Consider the following 16,366-nt stretch of genomic DNA (forward strand, 5'->3'; position numbering starts at 1 on the left):
CCAACTCTACTATTCTATGATTCTATGATAATATAATATATATAATCTATATATATAAAAGGGTAATGAAATATTGTATATCTATATATTGTATAATGTGGAAGGGGCCTAAGTGAGGCCTAAGTCTGCCTGTCCCCTGGGAGTGGGCAGAGATTAGTCCTCTAACTGGCAGTAATTGGATAAAAACAATTATTCCTTTCCCTCTAATTAGGACTTTATTGTTCTCTACTGTACCATAATACAATCCTATATCCCGCCCACCCGATACAGGACTGGAACACCTTCCTGCTGCGCTTCAACGACCTGGACTTCTGTGTGTCGGAGAACGAGACCCTGAAGCACCCGGCCAACGAGAGCGGGGGACCCCCGGAGGGCGGCGGGGGCCCCCTCGGCCTGGGCGTGGCCGTGGGGGGGTCGCGCCCCTCGACCTCGTCCCCGCAGGCCCCGGAGGAGTCCGGCCCGGTCAACACCTCGGTGGGCATCACCCTGACCCTCGACCCCCTGCGGCCCTTCGGGGGCTTCTCCCGGAACGTCACCCACCTCCACTCCTCCGTCTCCGGACACCAGGTCGGCCTCTCCGGTGAGTTGTTGCTGCTGCTGCTGCTGTTGTTGTTGTTGTTGTTGTATACAAATACAATTATTTATTTATTTACTAGCTGTGCCCGGCCACGCGTTGCTGTGGCGAAGTATGGTGGTATGGGAAATAAAGTATTGAGGAATTGGTGGTAGTTAGGGTAAAGGGTCCCCTGGGCTGAGTGGGTTGCTAGGAGACCAAGTGAGTATTTTATAGGCAGTGTGGAAGAGGCCTAAGTGAGGCCTAACTCTGCCTGTCCCTTGGGCTGAGTGGGTTGCTAGGAGACCAAGTGGGCGGAGCTTAGCCTTCTAACTGGCAGCGATGGGATAAAAACAATTATTCCTCTCCCTCTAATTATGACTTTATTTTTCTTTTCTTTTTGTTGTATCAACCTAGAGGCATGGACGAGGGGTTGTGCTGTCAATTTTCGAGGTTGTGGGGTGTTTACTTTTGTTGTTTTGTCCGCTGCCGTGATGCCATCACTCTTTTGTATATATAGATTTATTTATTTACAGTATTTATATCCCGCCCTTCTTTCTCACCCCGAAGGGGACTCAGGGCGGATTACAATGAACACATATATGGCAAACATTCGATGCCAACAGACAAACAACATTCAGTTTTTTAGACAGACACAGAGGCATTTTTTTAACATCTTTCCAGCTTCACGATTCCGGCCACAGGGGGCGCTGTTGCTTCACCGTCCATTGGTGGCTGTTCTTCCTCATTCTTTTCCTCGTGAGCAGTTTTATGGTGTTGTAGATTAGTTAAATTAGCCTCCCGCATAAAGCGTACCTAAATTTTCCCTACTTGACAGATGCAACTGTCTTTTGGGGCTGCATAGGTCAACAGCAAGCCGGGCTATTTTTTTTTTGTTTTTTATGGTCGGAGGCTTAACCCGACCCAGGCTTCGAACTCATGACCTCTCGGTCAGTAGTGATTTATAGCAGCTGGTTACTAGCCAGCTGCACCACAGCCCGGCCCAATTATAACAATATAATGATATAATAATAATAGCCTCTTGGGTGAGAGGCTCATTATTTTTATTGTATTTATTATATCATTATATTATTATATTTGTTATTATATCATTATTGTTATTACATCGTTATGTTATAATATATTATTATTATACTATTATAATAATATATTATTATTATAGGTCGGCCTCTCCGGTGAGAGCGACATGGTTGTTGTTGTTATTGTTGTATACAGATACAATAACAATATAATGATATAATAATAATAGCCTCTCAGGTGAGAGGCTCATTATTTTTATTGTATTTATTATATCATTATATTATTATTTTTGTTATTATATTATTATTATATTATTGTATTATTATTGTTATTACATCATTATATTACAATATATTGTTATTATACCTTAGTATTATTATATTATCATTATATCATTTATATTACATGATGATGATGATGATGATTATACTATACTAGCTGTGCCCAGCCACGCGTTGCTGTGGCGAAGTCTGGTGGTATGGGAAATAAAGTATCTTATATTATCTGCTTAGAAGTGGATTATATGAGGCCCCTTCTTCACAGCTGTATAAAATACACACTGAAGTGGATTATATGGCAGTGTGGACTCAAGATAATCCAGTGCAAAGCAGATAATATAAGATGATAAATGGGTTATACAGCTGTGTGGAAGGGCTTGGAGTCTACACTACCATATAATCCAGTTCAAATATGATAACCTGTATTTTATAGGTAGTGTGGAAGAGGCCTAAGTGAGGCCTAACTCTGCCTGCCCCCTGGGCTGAGTGGGTTGCTAGGAGACCAAGTGGGCGGAGCTTAGCCTTCTAACTGGCAGCAATGGGATAAAAGCAATTCTTCTTCTCTCTCTCTAATTAGGACTTTATTTTTCTTTTCTTTTTGTTGTATCAACCTAGAGGCGTGGATGAGGGGTTGTGCTGTCAATTTTCAAGGTTATGGGGAGTTTACTTTTGTTGTTTTGTCCGCTGCCGTGATGCCATCACTCTTTTATATATATAGATCATCATCATATTATTATTATTATTGTTACGTATTAATATTTTCTTGCAAGTGAGAAACCAGTCTCTTTGAAGTTCAATCTTGAGGTCCAATAATGATATTATAATATCACTAGCTGTGCCCGGCCACACGTTGCTGTGGCCAAGTCTGGTGGTGTTGGTGAGAAATGGTTGAGGTAGTGGTGGTATTGAATGTCTGTTGTATGGTTGTCTTGATGTTGAGTATGCATTTGGTTGTTTGTGTCCTGGGAAAGTGGTGAGGGTAGAGGGGGTCTATGTCCCTGTGTAGTGTTGGGTTTTATTTATACGTTTTATTTATACGTTGTCCATGTGTTGTGAATGCTTGGATTGTGTCCTGCTGCATAGTAGAAAGGGTTGGGCTGGATGGCCCTTAGGGGTCTCTCCAAACTCTTGTGCCTGTCCCCTGGGCTGAGTGGGTTGCTAGGAGACCAAGTGGGTGGAACTTAGCCTTGTAACTGGCAGCAATTGGATAAAAACAATTATTCCTCTCCCTGTAATTAGGACTTTATTTTTCTTTTCTTTTTGTTGTATCAACCTAGAGCCGTGGATGATGGGTTGTGTTGTCAAATATCGAGGTTGGGGGGCCTGTAGTTTTGTTGTTTTGTCCGCTGCCCTGATGCCATCACTCTTTTATATATGTATAGATAGATTATATTATTATTATTATTTATTTAATATTATTATTATTATTAATTATGGATTATATTTCTTGCCCGCCCCCCGGAAGGCAGAGAAGCGCACGAGGAGATCAACATCACCTTTGCTCTTCCGTCCGCCTGGAACTCGGACGACTGCGTTCTGCACGGGCGCTGCGACCAGGCCGTCTTCTCCGTCTGCATGACCCTCACGGCGGCCTCGGCCGTCTTCCCCGTCACCGTGTAAGCGCTCCCTCCCCTCCCCTCCCCTCCCTCCCGCACGGGCGGGGGTCCCGGGGGTGGCCGGCCGGCTCCCGCGAGCACTGAGGCCCCTGTGGTTCCGCAGGCAGCCCCCGCACTGCGCGCCCGAGGGCTACGTCAACGCCTCGTCCTGGTACAAGGTCTTCACCACGGCCCGGGACTCGGAGGCCAAGGAGGCCCAGGACTACAACCCGCTCTGGTGCTACAAGGGCGCCGTCGGGAAGCTCTACCACGCCCTCAACCCCAAGCTCACCCTCGTCCTCCCCGACGTGAGTACCCACACCCCACACACACACCCCACCCCCCCGACTGCCTGAAATGCGCTGGATAGTAATAATAATAATAATAATAATAATATAGTCCTATGTTCCTTCTTGGGATAATAGTGTAGTAATAATAAGCCGGGCTGTGGCACAGCTGGCTAGTAACCAGCTGCAATAAATCACTACTGACCGAGAGGTCATGAGTTCAAAGCCCGGGTCGGGTTAAGCCCCCCGACCATTAATAGCCCCGGCTTGCTGTTGACCTATGCAGCCCCGAAAGACAGCTGCATCTGTCAAGTAGGGAAATTTAGGTACGCTTTATGCGGGGAGGCTAATTTAACTAACACCATAAAAACTGCCAGCAAAACACGAGGAAAGGAATGAGGAAGTACAGCCACTAGTGGACAGTGAAGCAACAGCTCCCCCTGTGGCCGGAATCGTGAAGCTGGGGAAAAAAAAGTTAAATGCCTCTGTGTCTGTCTATATACAGTAGAGTCTCACTTATCCAACACTCGCTTATCCAACGTTCTGGATTATCCAACACATTTTTGGGGTCAATGTTTTCAATGTATCATGATATTTTGGTGCTAAATTCATAAATACAGTAATTACTACATACCGTATATCAATATATTGTAATACCATTAGCAATATTACATGTAATATATATATACTAGCTGTGCCCGGCCACACGTTGCTGTGGCAAAGTGGTGGTGGTATTGGTTAAAAATTGTTGTGTAATTTTTATTTGACGTTATTTGTATTTTTTTAATATAAATTTTATGGTAAGTTATCTTTTTATTTATTATATTTTATTATTTTCTCGTATTATTTTCAGTTATTTTCTGTTATAGTATTTTATTGTATTAATTTTTTAGTGTTTTTAATTATTTTTTATTGGGTTGCTAGGAGACCAAGTGGGAGGAGCTTAGCCTTCTAACTGGCAGCAATTCGATAAAAGCAATTATTCCTCTCTCCCTCTAATTAGGACTTTATTTTTCTTTTCTTTTTGTTGTATCAACCTAGAGGCGTGGATGACGGGTTGTGTTGTCAAATTTCCAGGTTGGGAGGCCTGTAGTTTTGTTGTTTTGTGGGTCGCCGTGATGCCATCACTCTTTTATATATATATATAGATAGATAGATAATTAATATTATTATATTGTATTAATTAGTAATAATAGATAATAATATAATAACAATCCTGTCTTCCTTTATGGCTGGATGGGGTTGGACTGGATGGCCTTTGGGGGTCCCTTCCCACTCTCGGAGTATTAAGTCCATTATAAATGGGTTATATAGCTGTGTGGAAGGGCCTTGAGTCTACAATGCCATATAATCCAGTTAAAATCAGATAATCTGTATTTTATAGCCAGTGTGGAAGAGGCCTAAGTGAGGCCTAACTCTGCCTGTCCCCAGGGCTGAGTGGGTTGCTAGGAGACCAAGTGGGCGGAGCTTAGCCTTTGGATAAAAACAATTATTCCTCTCCCTCTAATTAGGACTTCATTTTTCTTTTTCTTGTACTGCCAAGTTTAGTGTTTCTGGGGCGTGTTGTTTTGTTATTTTGTGCAAGGCCGAAACGCCATCACCCTTTTGTATATATAGTTATTGTCCTAGGCCGAAACGCCATCACCCTTTTGTATATATAGTTATTGTCCTAGGCCGAAACGCCATCACCCTTTTGTATATATAGTTATTGTCCTAGGCCGAAACGCCATCACCCTTTTGTATATATACCCCCTTCTTCATTCCGCAGGACGACCGCTCCCTGCTCAACCTGCACCTGATGCACACCAGCTACTTCCTCTTCGTGATGGTCATCACCATGTTCTGCTACGCGGTCATCAAGGGCCGGCCGGTCAAGCTGCGCCAGGGCGGAGGCGGCGGACCCGACTTCTGCCCCCCGGAAAAGGTGAGCGAGGAAGGACGTGGGCGCGGGACACGCGGGGGGAAGGCGGCCCTTCGCCCCCAATGACCCCCTGACCCCCCTGCAGACGGCCTTCTCTGACGCCTGACGGGACCGAGGCTGCACTTGCCGGGCAAACCGGACCCGAGCCCGTCCGTTCTGGACCCCTTTTGATGTGGAGGAGGAGGAGGAGGAGGAGGAGGGGTCTGCCACCAAAGAGCTGCCAAGTGCCTGCCTGTCCGTCTGTCCGGCAGAGGAGGAGGAGGAGGCGCCGCCGGGCACTGCGGACATGGGTGACTCCTGCCCGGCCCTCGGACACGGACGCCACTCCGCTCCCGGGAAGGGACTCCGGCCAGGACAGATCTCTCCATCCATCCATCCAACCTTCCTTCCTTCCTTCTTTTTGCCTGTCTTTCTATCTATCTACTTATCATTCCTTCCCTCCTTTCTTCCTCCTGTCCATCCATCCATCCCTCTCTCTCTGTCTTGCTTATCCTTCCTTCCTCCTATCTATCTATCTATCCATCCTTCCATTCTGTCCTCCTTCCTTTCTTCTATCTATCTGTCTGTCTCTGTCTATCTATCTATCTATCTATCTATCTATCTATCTATCTATCTATCTATCTATCTACCTACCCACTTATCCTTCCTCCCTCCTCTCCCTCCCTCTCCTTCCTTCCATTATTTCCGCCACCTTTCCTTCCTTTCACCTATCCATCCATCCATCCTGTCCTCCTTCCCTTTGTCTGTCCATCCATCCTCCCTCTGCTTTTCCTCCCTTCCTTCTATCCTTTCTTCTTTCCTTCCACCCTTCCTTCCTTCCCTCCCTCCCTCTTTCCTCCCTTCCTTCCATCCTTTCCATCCATCCATCCATCCATCCATCTATCCATCCATCCATCCTTCCTTCCTTCCTTCCTTCTATCCATCCTTCCTTCCTTTTTTCTTTCCTTCCTTCCTTCTATCCTTCCTTCCTTCTATCTATCTATCTTTCCTTCCTTCCTTCCCTCCTGCTCCTTTCTGGCCAAAGCAAACTGACCCTGTTTGACACTTCCTTTTGACGGACACTCGTCAGGACCGGGGGGGGGGGGGGGGTGTTTGGTGGAGGGGTGTTGTTTGCACTTGACTTGCCAGCGGGGGCTCTGGGCTGCATCCCTCTCCCTCCCTCCTCCCTTCCCTTTTTCCTTCCTTCCTTCCTTCCTTCTGCCGCGACCTGGAGTGACCCCCGGCCTCTCTCTGACCCTTTGGACTGGGCCTGGACCCAAAACTTGTTTGGATCATATTGATCTCGCCCGCCCGCCCGTCACTCCTCCTCCGGACTCGGCCCCGCCCTCTCCTTGTCTCTCTCTGACTGACCAACTGACCGCTTGACCAACCCACCTGTGCGGAGAATAAATGTCTGTGACCATCCGTCCCTTTCAGGGAGATGATTGACAAGCCGTTCCTTCTTTTGGGGGGGGGGGTCCTTTGGGGGGTCAGGCCACAGTCCAGCCACATCCCGCATCATCATCATCATCATCATTATTATTATTATTATTATTATTATTATTATTATTATGACACAGCAAACAAGATAGATATGCTGGATTTCGTATCACAAAACCACAAGTTGAACACTTCCCAAGTGTCTAGGACTGTGTGATGTAATATTATTATTATTATTATTATATTATTATTATCATTATTACTATTATTATCATTATATTATTATTATTATATATTATTATCATTATTATTATTATTATCATTATTACTATTAGTATCATTATATTATTATTATTATATATTATTATCATTATTATTATTATTATCATTATTACTATTATTATATTATTATTATATTATTATTATTATTTTATTATGACACAGCAAACAAGATAGATATGCTGGATTTCATATCACAAAATCACAAGACAAACACTTCCCAAGTGTCTAGGACTGTGTGATGTATATTATTATTATTATTAATATTATTATTATTATTATATAGGACTGTGTGATGTATTATTATTATTATTATTATTATTATTATTATTATTATTATTATGACACAGCAAACAAGATAGATATGCTGAGTTTCATATCACAAAATCACAAGTCAAACACTTCCCAAGTGTCTAGGACTGTGTGATGTATTATTATTATTATTATTATTATTATTATTATTATTATTATTATATAGGACTGTGTGATGTATTATTATTATTATTATTATTATTATTATATAGGACTGTGTGATGTATTATTATTATTATTATTATTATATAGGACTGTGTGATGTATTATTATTATTATTATTATTATATAGGACTGTGTGATGTATTATTATTATTATTATTATTATATAGGACTGTGTGGTTTATTATTATTATTATTTTTATTATTATTATTATTATTATATAGGACTGTGTGATGTATTATTATTATTATTATTATTATTATTATATAGGACTGTGTGATGTATTATTATTATTATTATTATTATTATTATTATTATGACACAGCAAACAAGATAGATATGCTGAGTTTCATATCACAAAATCACAAGTCAAACACTTCCCAAGTGTCTAGGACTGTGTGATGTATTATTATTATTATTATTATTATTATTATTATTATTATTATTATTATTATATAGGACTGTGTGATGTATTATTATTATTATTATTATTATTATTATTATTATATAGGACTGTGTGATGTATTATTATTATTATTATTATTATTATATAGGACTGTGTGATGTATTATTATTATTATTATTATTATATAGGACTGTGTGGTTTATTATTATTATTATTTTTATTTTTATTATTATTATATAGGACTGTGTGATTTATTATTATTATTATTATTATTATTATATAGGACTGTGATGTATTATTATTATTATTATTATTATTATGACACAGCAAACAAGATAGATATGCTGAGTTTCATATCACAAAATGACAAGTCAAACACTTCCCAAGTGTCTAGGACTGTGTGATGTATTATTATTATTATTATTATTATTATTATTATTATTATTATTATATAGGACTGTGTGATGTATTATTATTATTATTATTATTATTATTATTATTATATAGGACTGTGTGATGTATTATTATTATTATTATATAGGACTGTGTGGTTTATTATTATTATTATTATTATTATTATTATTATTATTATTATTATTATTATTATTATTACCGTCCACTGTTTGTGGTGTCTTCTTCCCGCGCGAAGGACGGGAGCCGCAGAGGAACTTCCCGGAAGCGGAAGAAGAGGCGAGCGGGGGCGGGCTTCCGTCTAGACAGGCGCGGCGGCGGCGGAAGGGCGTGGGCGGGGCTTCCCTCGCTCGCTCTCTGTCTGTCTGTCTGTCTGTCTGTCTCGCTGGCGCGTCCGGCTTCCCTCAGGATGGGCGCCCGCCCGAGCAAGGCCCCGCCGCCTTCGTCGTCGTCGTCTTCCTCCTCGGCGGGAGGGCCCCGGCGCCGCGCCTCGCCGCCCTCCTCCTCCTCCTCTTCGCCGCCGCCTCCTCCTCCTCCTCCTCCGCCGCGGTCCTCCGGCTGGGAGAAGGGGGAGCTGCTGCTGTCCTCTCTAGGCCTGGGCCCCCCGCGCCCCTCTTCTGCTCCCGCCCCTGCTGCCCCGGCGGAAGCGGGCGCCCCCTACCTGCGGCGCGTGGGGCTGATCCAGGAGATGCTGCGCCTCGCCCGGCAGGGGCGCCCCCTCGAGGCCAACGCCCTCCTGCGCAGGCTCAGGCAGGTCAGTCAGTGGGCGCCCGCCTCCTCCTCCAGACCCCTCCCGACAGATGGCCGGCCAGCCAGAGACTGAAAGCCAAAGAGCAGAGAGACAGTACTACACACACACACACATTCGGTCACAAGAGAGGGGGCACCTCTCAACCCCTCCCGACAGATGGCCCTCCAGCCAGAGACTGAAATATGTATATATACAGAGAGAGAGACTCACTCTCTTACTATATATGTATGAATATATGTGTATGGGGACCCCAAAGGACATCCAGACCCACCCCCATTCAGCCACAAGAGGGGCACCCCTCGACCCCTCCCGACAGATGGCCTTCCAGCCAGATTGAAAAGCCAAAGAGGAGAGATATATGTATATACACACACAGACTCTATGTATGTATGCTATATATATATATATAGACTTCTAGTTGGAAGTGGACCCCCAAAGGACATCCAGACCCCTCCCAACAGATGGCCATCCAGCCAGAGACTGAAAAGCCAAAGAGGAGAGATAGATGTATATACACAGACTCTGTATGTATGTATGTATTCGAGATATATATATATATATATATATATGACTTCTAGTTGGAAGTGGACCCCCAAAGGACATCCAAACCCACCCCCATTCAGCCACACGAGGGACACCCCTCGACCCCTCCCAATAGATGGCCATCCAGCCAGATTGAAAAGCCAAAGAGGAGAGATATATGTATATACACACATAGACTCTATGTATGTATGCTATATATATATATATAGACTTCTAGTTGGAAGTGGACCCCCAAAGGACATCCAGACCCCTCCCAACAGATGGCCATCCAGCCAGAGACTGAAAAGCCAAAGAGGAGAGATAGATGTATATACACAGACTCTGTATGTATGTATGTATTCGAGATATATATATATATATATATATGAATGACTTCTAGTTGGAAGTGGACCCCCAAAGGACATCCAGACCCACCCCCATTCAGCCACAAGAGGGGCACCCCTTGACCCCTCCCAACAGATGGCCGTCCAGCCAGAGACTGAAAAGCCAAAGAGGAGAGATATGTATATATACAGAGAGAGAGACTTTATTTTTGGGAATATATTTTTATTATTCTTCTCAATTTTTTTTTCGTAAATATGAAATATTTTTGTGACTATTTTAAATTATTATAGGAATACTAGCTGTGCCCGGCCACGCGTTGCTGTGGCTAGGACTTTATTTTTCTTTTCTTTTTGTTGTATGAACGTAGAGGCGTGGATGAGAGGTTGGGGGGCATTTAGTTTAGTTGTTTTTTCCGGTGCCGCGATTCCATCACCCTTTTATATATATAGATTATTACTATGAAACCCAGCTCCTGAGGGCCTGCAGGTGTGCCATAATATTAACAAATTATTATCATCATCATCATTATTATTATTATTACTATTTTGTCCGGTGCTGTGATACCATTACCCTTTTATATATATAGATTATTACTATGAAACCCGGCTCCTGAGGGCCTGTAGGTGTGCCATAATATTAACAAATTATTGTTATTATTATTATTATTATTGTTAATATTTTGTCCGGTGCCACGATTCCATCACCCTTTTATATATATAGATTATTACTATGAAACCCGGCTCCTGAGGGCCTGCAGGTGCGCCATAATATTAATAAATTATTATTATTATTATTATTATTATTATTATTATTGTTACTATTTTGTCCGGTGCCGTGATACCATTACCCTTTTATATATATAGATTATTACTATGAAACCCGGCTCCTGAGGGCCTGCAGGTGCGCCATAATATTAACAAATTATTATTATTATTATTATTATTATTATTATTATTATTATTATTACTATTAAACTGGGCTACTGAGGGTCTGCAGGCATGGCCTAATAATATTAATATTAATTTATTATCATTATTATTATCATTATTATTATCATTATTATTATGAAACCCGGCTCCTGAGGGCCTGCAGGTGTGCCATAATATTAACAAATTATTATTATTATTATTATTATTATTATTATTATTATTATTATTATTATTATTATTGTTACTATTTTGTCCGGTGCCGTGATACCATTACCCTTTTATATATATAGATTATTACTATGAAACCAGGCTCATTTTTTTTATTTTTGGGTGTATATGAACTAAATAATCCCAGAATAATCAGAATAATCTGGGAAGTGGTGTGTGGGCGGGTGTGTGTGCGCGTCCTTCCCTGCGCTTCTTCCTCTTCCTCTTCCTCTTCCCGCCAGGACCTGGGCATGGAGTCCACCTCCCTGGACGACGTCCTCTACCGCTACGCCAGCTTCCGCAACCTGGTCGACCCCATCACCCACGACCTGCTCATCAGCCTGGCCCGATGCATTCACTGCCCCAAGCCCGTGAGTCCGACCTTGGCCCTGGCCTTGACCCTGACCTTTCCCGGCCGTGGATATTTCACTGGGGGGGGGGGATCTGTCAGTTGCATCTGCCAAGTAGGGAAATTTAGGTACGCTTTATGCGGGGAGGCTAATTTAACTAATTTACAACACCATAAAACCGCCAGCAAAACACGAGGAAAGGAATGAGGAAGTACAGCCACTAGTGGACGGTGAAGCAACAGCTCCCCCTGTGGCCGGAATCGTGAAGCTGGAAAAAAAATGTTAAAATGCCTCTGTGTCTGTCTATACTGTATGTTGTTTGTCTGTTGGCATTGAATGTTTGCCATGTATGTGTTCATTGTAATCCGCCCTGAGTCCCCTTTTGGGGTGAGAAAGAAGGGCGGGATATAAATGCTGTAAGTAAGTAAGTAAATAAATAGATAGACTCATTGAAATAGTGAATGATGATGATGATGATAATATAGTGGATGGATCGGTGCATAATAGATATTATTACTATCGCAATATTATTTATCATTTGCTTATTTGTTTCTCGTTCCTTGTCCTTCTTTTAGGAGGGGGAGGCGCTGGGGGCGCTGGAGAAGCTCTGCCGGCAGCTGACGTACCACCTGAGCCCCCACGCCCAGCTCGGACACCCCCGGCGGGGACCCGGACTGGCCAAGAAGAAACCCCAGGCCAGGTCAGGACCAAAGTATTATTACTGTTATTATTATTACTAAACCATTATTATTATTATTATTATTATTATTATTGTTGTTGTTGTTGTTACTATTTTGTCCGGCGCCGTGATACCATTACCCTTTTATATATATAGATTATTACTATGAAACCCGGCTCCTGAGGGCCTGCAGGTGTGCTATAATATTAACAAATTATTATTATTATTATTATTATTATTAAATTATTATTATTATTATGATTACTATTTTGTCCGGCGTCGTGATACCATTACCCTTTTATATATATATATATATAGATGATTACTATGCAACGCGGCTCCTGAGGGTCTGCAGGTGTGCCATAATAATAACAAATTATTATTATTATTATTATTATTATTATAAAATTATTATTATTATTATTATTACTATTTTGTGCGGCGGCGTGACACCATTACCCTTTTATATATATAGATTATTACTATTAAACCCAGCTCCTGAGGGTCTGCAGGCATGGCATAATAATATTAATATTAATTTAATATTATCATTATTATTATGATTACTATTTTGTCCGGCGTCGTGATACCATTACCCATATATATATATATATATATATATATATATATATATATATATATATGATTACTATGCAACGCGGCTACTGAGGGCCTGCAGGTGTGCCATAATATTAACAAATTATTATTATTATTATTATTATTATGATTACTATTTTGTGCGGCGCCGTGACACCATTACCCTTTTATATATATATATATAGATGATTCCTATGCAACGCGGCTCCTGAGGGCATGCAGGTGTGTCTCCCCAGGTGTGCCTGCCCAACCCTGACTGCCCCTTCTCCTTCTCTCTCTCTCTCTCTTTCTTCCTCCCGCCTGTCCCTGCCCCACGTGCAGCCTGAAGGCCCTGCTGTGCCGCCCGCTGCCCCCCTCGGGCTCCTCGGCGCTGGACCTGTCGGGCATCCCCTTGGGCGCCAAGGAGCTGGAGCGGCTGTCGGCCTTCCTGGGCGGGGAGGCGGGCAGGCGGGTGGAGAGCCTGTCGCTGGCCTTCACGGAGCTGACGGACGAGCTCTTCCTGGGGGGGCTGCTCCCGGCGCTGGCGCCCCTCCCGGCCCTGGCCGCCCTCTCCCTCAACGGGAACCGGCTGACCCGGGCCGTCCTGCGCGAGATGACCGAGGCGCTCAAGGACCCGCGCCGCTTCCCGCGCCTGGCCTGGGTCGACCTGGGCAACAACGAGGACATCTTCTCCCTTCCGCAGCCCTTCCTGCTGGCGCTGCGCCGACGCTGCCCCCCCCGCCCAGGGCGCCCTGCCCACCATCCTCGAGGCCGAGCCGCTCCAGACGTGAGCCGGACCTGGACCAGGACCCCGCCCTGCCCTGCCCCGCCAGCAGCATCGCCCGGTCAGTCCGTTCGCTCACTCGGCCTGCGGAAAACGGGAGGAGCATTTGGACATTGGCCGGGGAAGGAAGCAAGAAAGTAAGGAAGGAGGAGAGGAGGGTGGCATCCGGTTGCCCCCAAACCACCGCTCGCAAGGAAAGAGGAAGCAATCCCACGGAACTCGCATCACGTGTTTACCTTTTTGCAAGGGAGCCCGGCCTTGTTTACGTCAGCCTTGGAGACCAGGACTTACTATACCAGTGTCTAAAGGGCTAAACTTGGATTGCATCAGACAGCAGAGGATGGGATAAATAGCCCTCTATTTCCTATGTAGCCATGGCTTCCAATGTTGACAGGCATGGGGATATGACTGGACACGCTGACCTGTCCGTCAAGCAGGCTTTGTTGACGTCTGCAGGCCAGGACTCCATGTAGCCATGGCTTCCAATGTTGACAGGCATGGGGATATGACTGGACACGCTGACCTGTCCGTCAAGCAGGCTTTGTTGACGTCTGCAGGCCAGGACTCCATGTAGCCATGGCTTCCAATGTTGACAGGCATGGGGATATGACTGGACACGCTGACCTGTCCGTCAAGCAGGCTTTGTTGACGTCTGCAGACCAGGACTCCATGTAGCCATTCATGGTGGTGCAATGTGTGCTGGAGATTGCATCATATACTGCTTACTATACCAGTGTGTAAAGGGTTAAACTTGGATTGCATCACACAGCAGAGGATGAGATAAATAGCCCTCTATTTCCTATGTAGCCATGGCTTCCAATGTTGACAGGCATGGGGATATGACCGGACACGCTGATATGTCCGTCAAGCAGGCTTTGTTGACGTCTGTAGACCAGGACTGTGGCGCACCTGGCTAGTAACCAGCTGCAATAAATCACTACTGACCGAGAGGTCATCAGTTCGAAGCCCGGGTCGGGTTAAGCCTCCGACCATTAATAGCCCCGGCTTGCTGTTGACCTGTGCAGCCCCGAAAGACAGTTGCACCTGTCAATTAGGGAAATTTAGGGACGCTTTATGCAGGGAGGCTAATTTACAACACCATAAAACTGCCAGCAAAACACGAGGAAAGGAATGAGGAAGTACAGCCACTTCTGGACGGTGAAGCAACAGCTCCCCCTGTGGCCGGAATCGCGAAGCTGGAAAAATGTTAAAAATGCCTCTGAGTCTGTCTAATGTATGTTGTTTGTCTGTTGGCAGTGAATGTTTGCCATATATGTGTTCATTGTAATCCGCCCTGAGAAAGGAGGGTGGGATATAAATACTGTAAGTAAATAAATAAAATAAATAATGGGGATATGACCGGACACGCTGACATGTCCGTCAAGCAGGCTTTGTTGAAGTCTGCAGACCAGGCTTCCAATGTTGACAGGCACGGGGATATTGTTGAAGTGGGAATGATTGTATATAGAGTTGTTTAAATGTAATTGAGTCATGGTGGTGCAATGTGTGCTGGAGATTGCATCATACACTGTGATTGCATCATAGACTGCTTACTATACCAGTGTGCAAAGGGTTAAACTTGGATTGCATCACACAGCAGAGGATGGGATAAATAGCCCTCTACTTCCTATGTAGCCATGGCTTCCAATGTTGACAGGCATGGGGATATGACCGGACACGCTGACATGTCCGTCAAGCAGGCTTTGTTGACGTCCTCCAATGAGGGCATGAGCCCCATCTGTGACTCAACCATGCTTGTGGATCCATTGATGGATTTGGCCAGTTCCATGAATGGGAGTCTTTTTAAGACGAATAGTTTCCAAAGTGTCCCAAGGGGTTTCTCCCGGGTGGCCTGACATCAGTGTCCTCCGAGGTCTGGGGAAATCCATTGTGCCCTGTAGAGAGTGATATTCAGAATCCAAGGGGAGGAGGGTGGCCTTGTTCTGAGACCGTTCCATTAGCATGAGCCTGGGGCAAGCCAGTCACCCAGGTCGAGGCATGCTTGGCCAGAGTTCACAGCGAGGTCACTTTGCTTCAATTTGATATATACATACATGGAGGGAAAGACATTGCACAAGGAAATAATATTGGCAGTAAGAAACAATATATATAGATATATAGATATATAGATATAGATATATACTAGCTTTGCCCGGCCACGCGTTGCTGTGGCTTATGCTTTCAGAGTGTTGTTCTTTATTTACTGTCCTGATTTTAGAGATTATATTGTTCTGTATTATTATATCACAGTAATTATTACATATTATATTTATAATCTTATATTATCTGCTTAGAACTGGATTATATGAGGCCCCTTCTACACAGCTGTATAAAATGCACACTGAAGTGGATTATATGGCAGTGTGGACTCAAGATAATCCAGTTCAAAGCAGATAACATAGGATTATAAATGGGTTATATAGCTGTGTGGAAGGGCCTTGAGTCTACACTGCCATATATTGTAATCCAGTTCAAATCTGATAATCTGTATTTTATAGGCAGTGTGGAAGAGGCCTAAGTGAGGCCTAACTCTGCCTGTCCCCTGGGCTGAGTGGGTT

The 16,366-nt window shown here is 43.7% G+C and overlaps 2 protein-coding genes across 2 annotated transcripts in view; both read left to right on the forward strand.

Annotated features, from left to right (window-relative positions):
* Nucleotides 1-7,079, forward strand: part of tmem248 (transmembrane protein 248) — a 12,377-nt gene extending 5,298 nt beyond the window's left edge. Inside the window, exons 3-7 of the mRNA XM_062959248.1 lie at nucleotides 271-580; nucleotides 3,338-3,488; nucleotides 3,592-3,775; nucleotides 5,523-5,678; nucleotides 5,761-7,079. Coding sequence (XP_062815318.1) covers nucleotides 271-580; nucleotides 3,338-3,488; nucleotides 3,592-3,775; nucleotides 5,523-5,678; nucleotides 5,761-5,781 — 822 coding nt within the window. The 3' untranslated portion in view covers nucleotides 5,782-7,079. The remainder of the gene's footprint in view (nucleotides 1-270; nucleotides 581-3,337; nucleotides 3,489-3,591; nucleotides 3,776-5,522; nucleotides 5,679-5,760) is intronic.
* A 1,885-nt stretch (nucleotides 7,080-8,964) lies between these two features.
* LOC100562327 (leucine-rich repeat-containing protein 75A) lies at nucleotides 8,965-15,172 on the forward strand. Its single transcript, XM_008125031.2, has 4 exons — nucleotides 8,965-9,419; nucleotides 11,662-11,790; nucleotides 12,345-12,469; nucleotides 13,367-15,172. The coding sequence occupies exons 1-4, from the start codon at nucleotides 9,075-9,077 to the stop codon at nucleotides 13,947-13,949; spliced, it is 1,182 nt and encodes a 393-aa protein (XP_008123238.2). The 5' UTR covers nucleotides 8,965-9,074; the 3' UTR covers nucleotides 13,950-15,172.
* Nucleotides 15,173-16,366: the final 1,194 nt, after the last annotated feature.

Source organism: Anolis carolinensis, unplaced genomic scaffold, assembly GCF_035594765.1.
Source record: "Anolis carolinensis isolate JA03-04 unplaced genomic scaffold, rAnoCar3.1.pri scaffold_7, whole genome shotgun sequence".
Taxonomy (NCBI): Eukaryota; Metazoa; Chordata; class Lepidosauria; order Squamata; family Dactyloidae; genus Anolis; species Anolis carolinensis.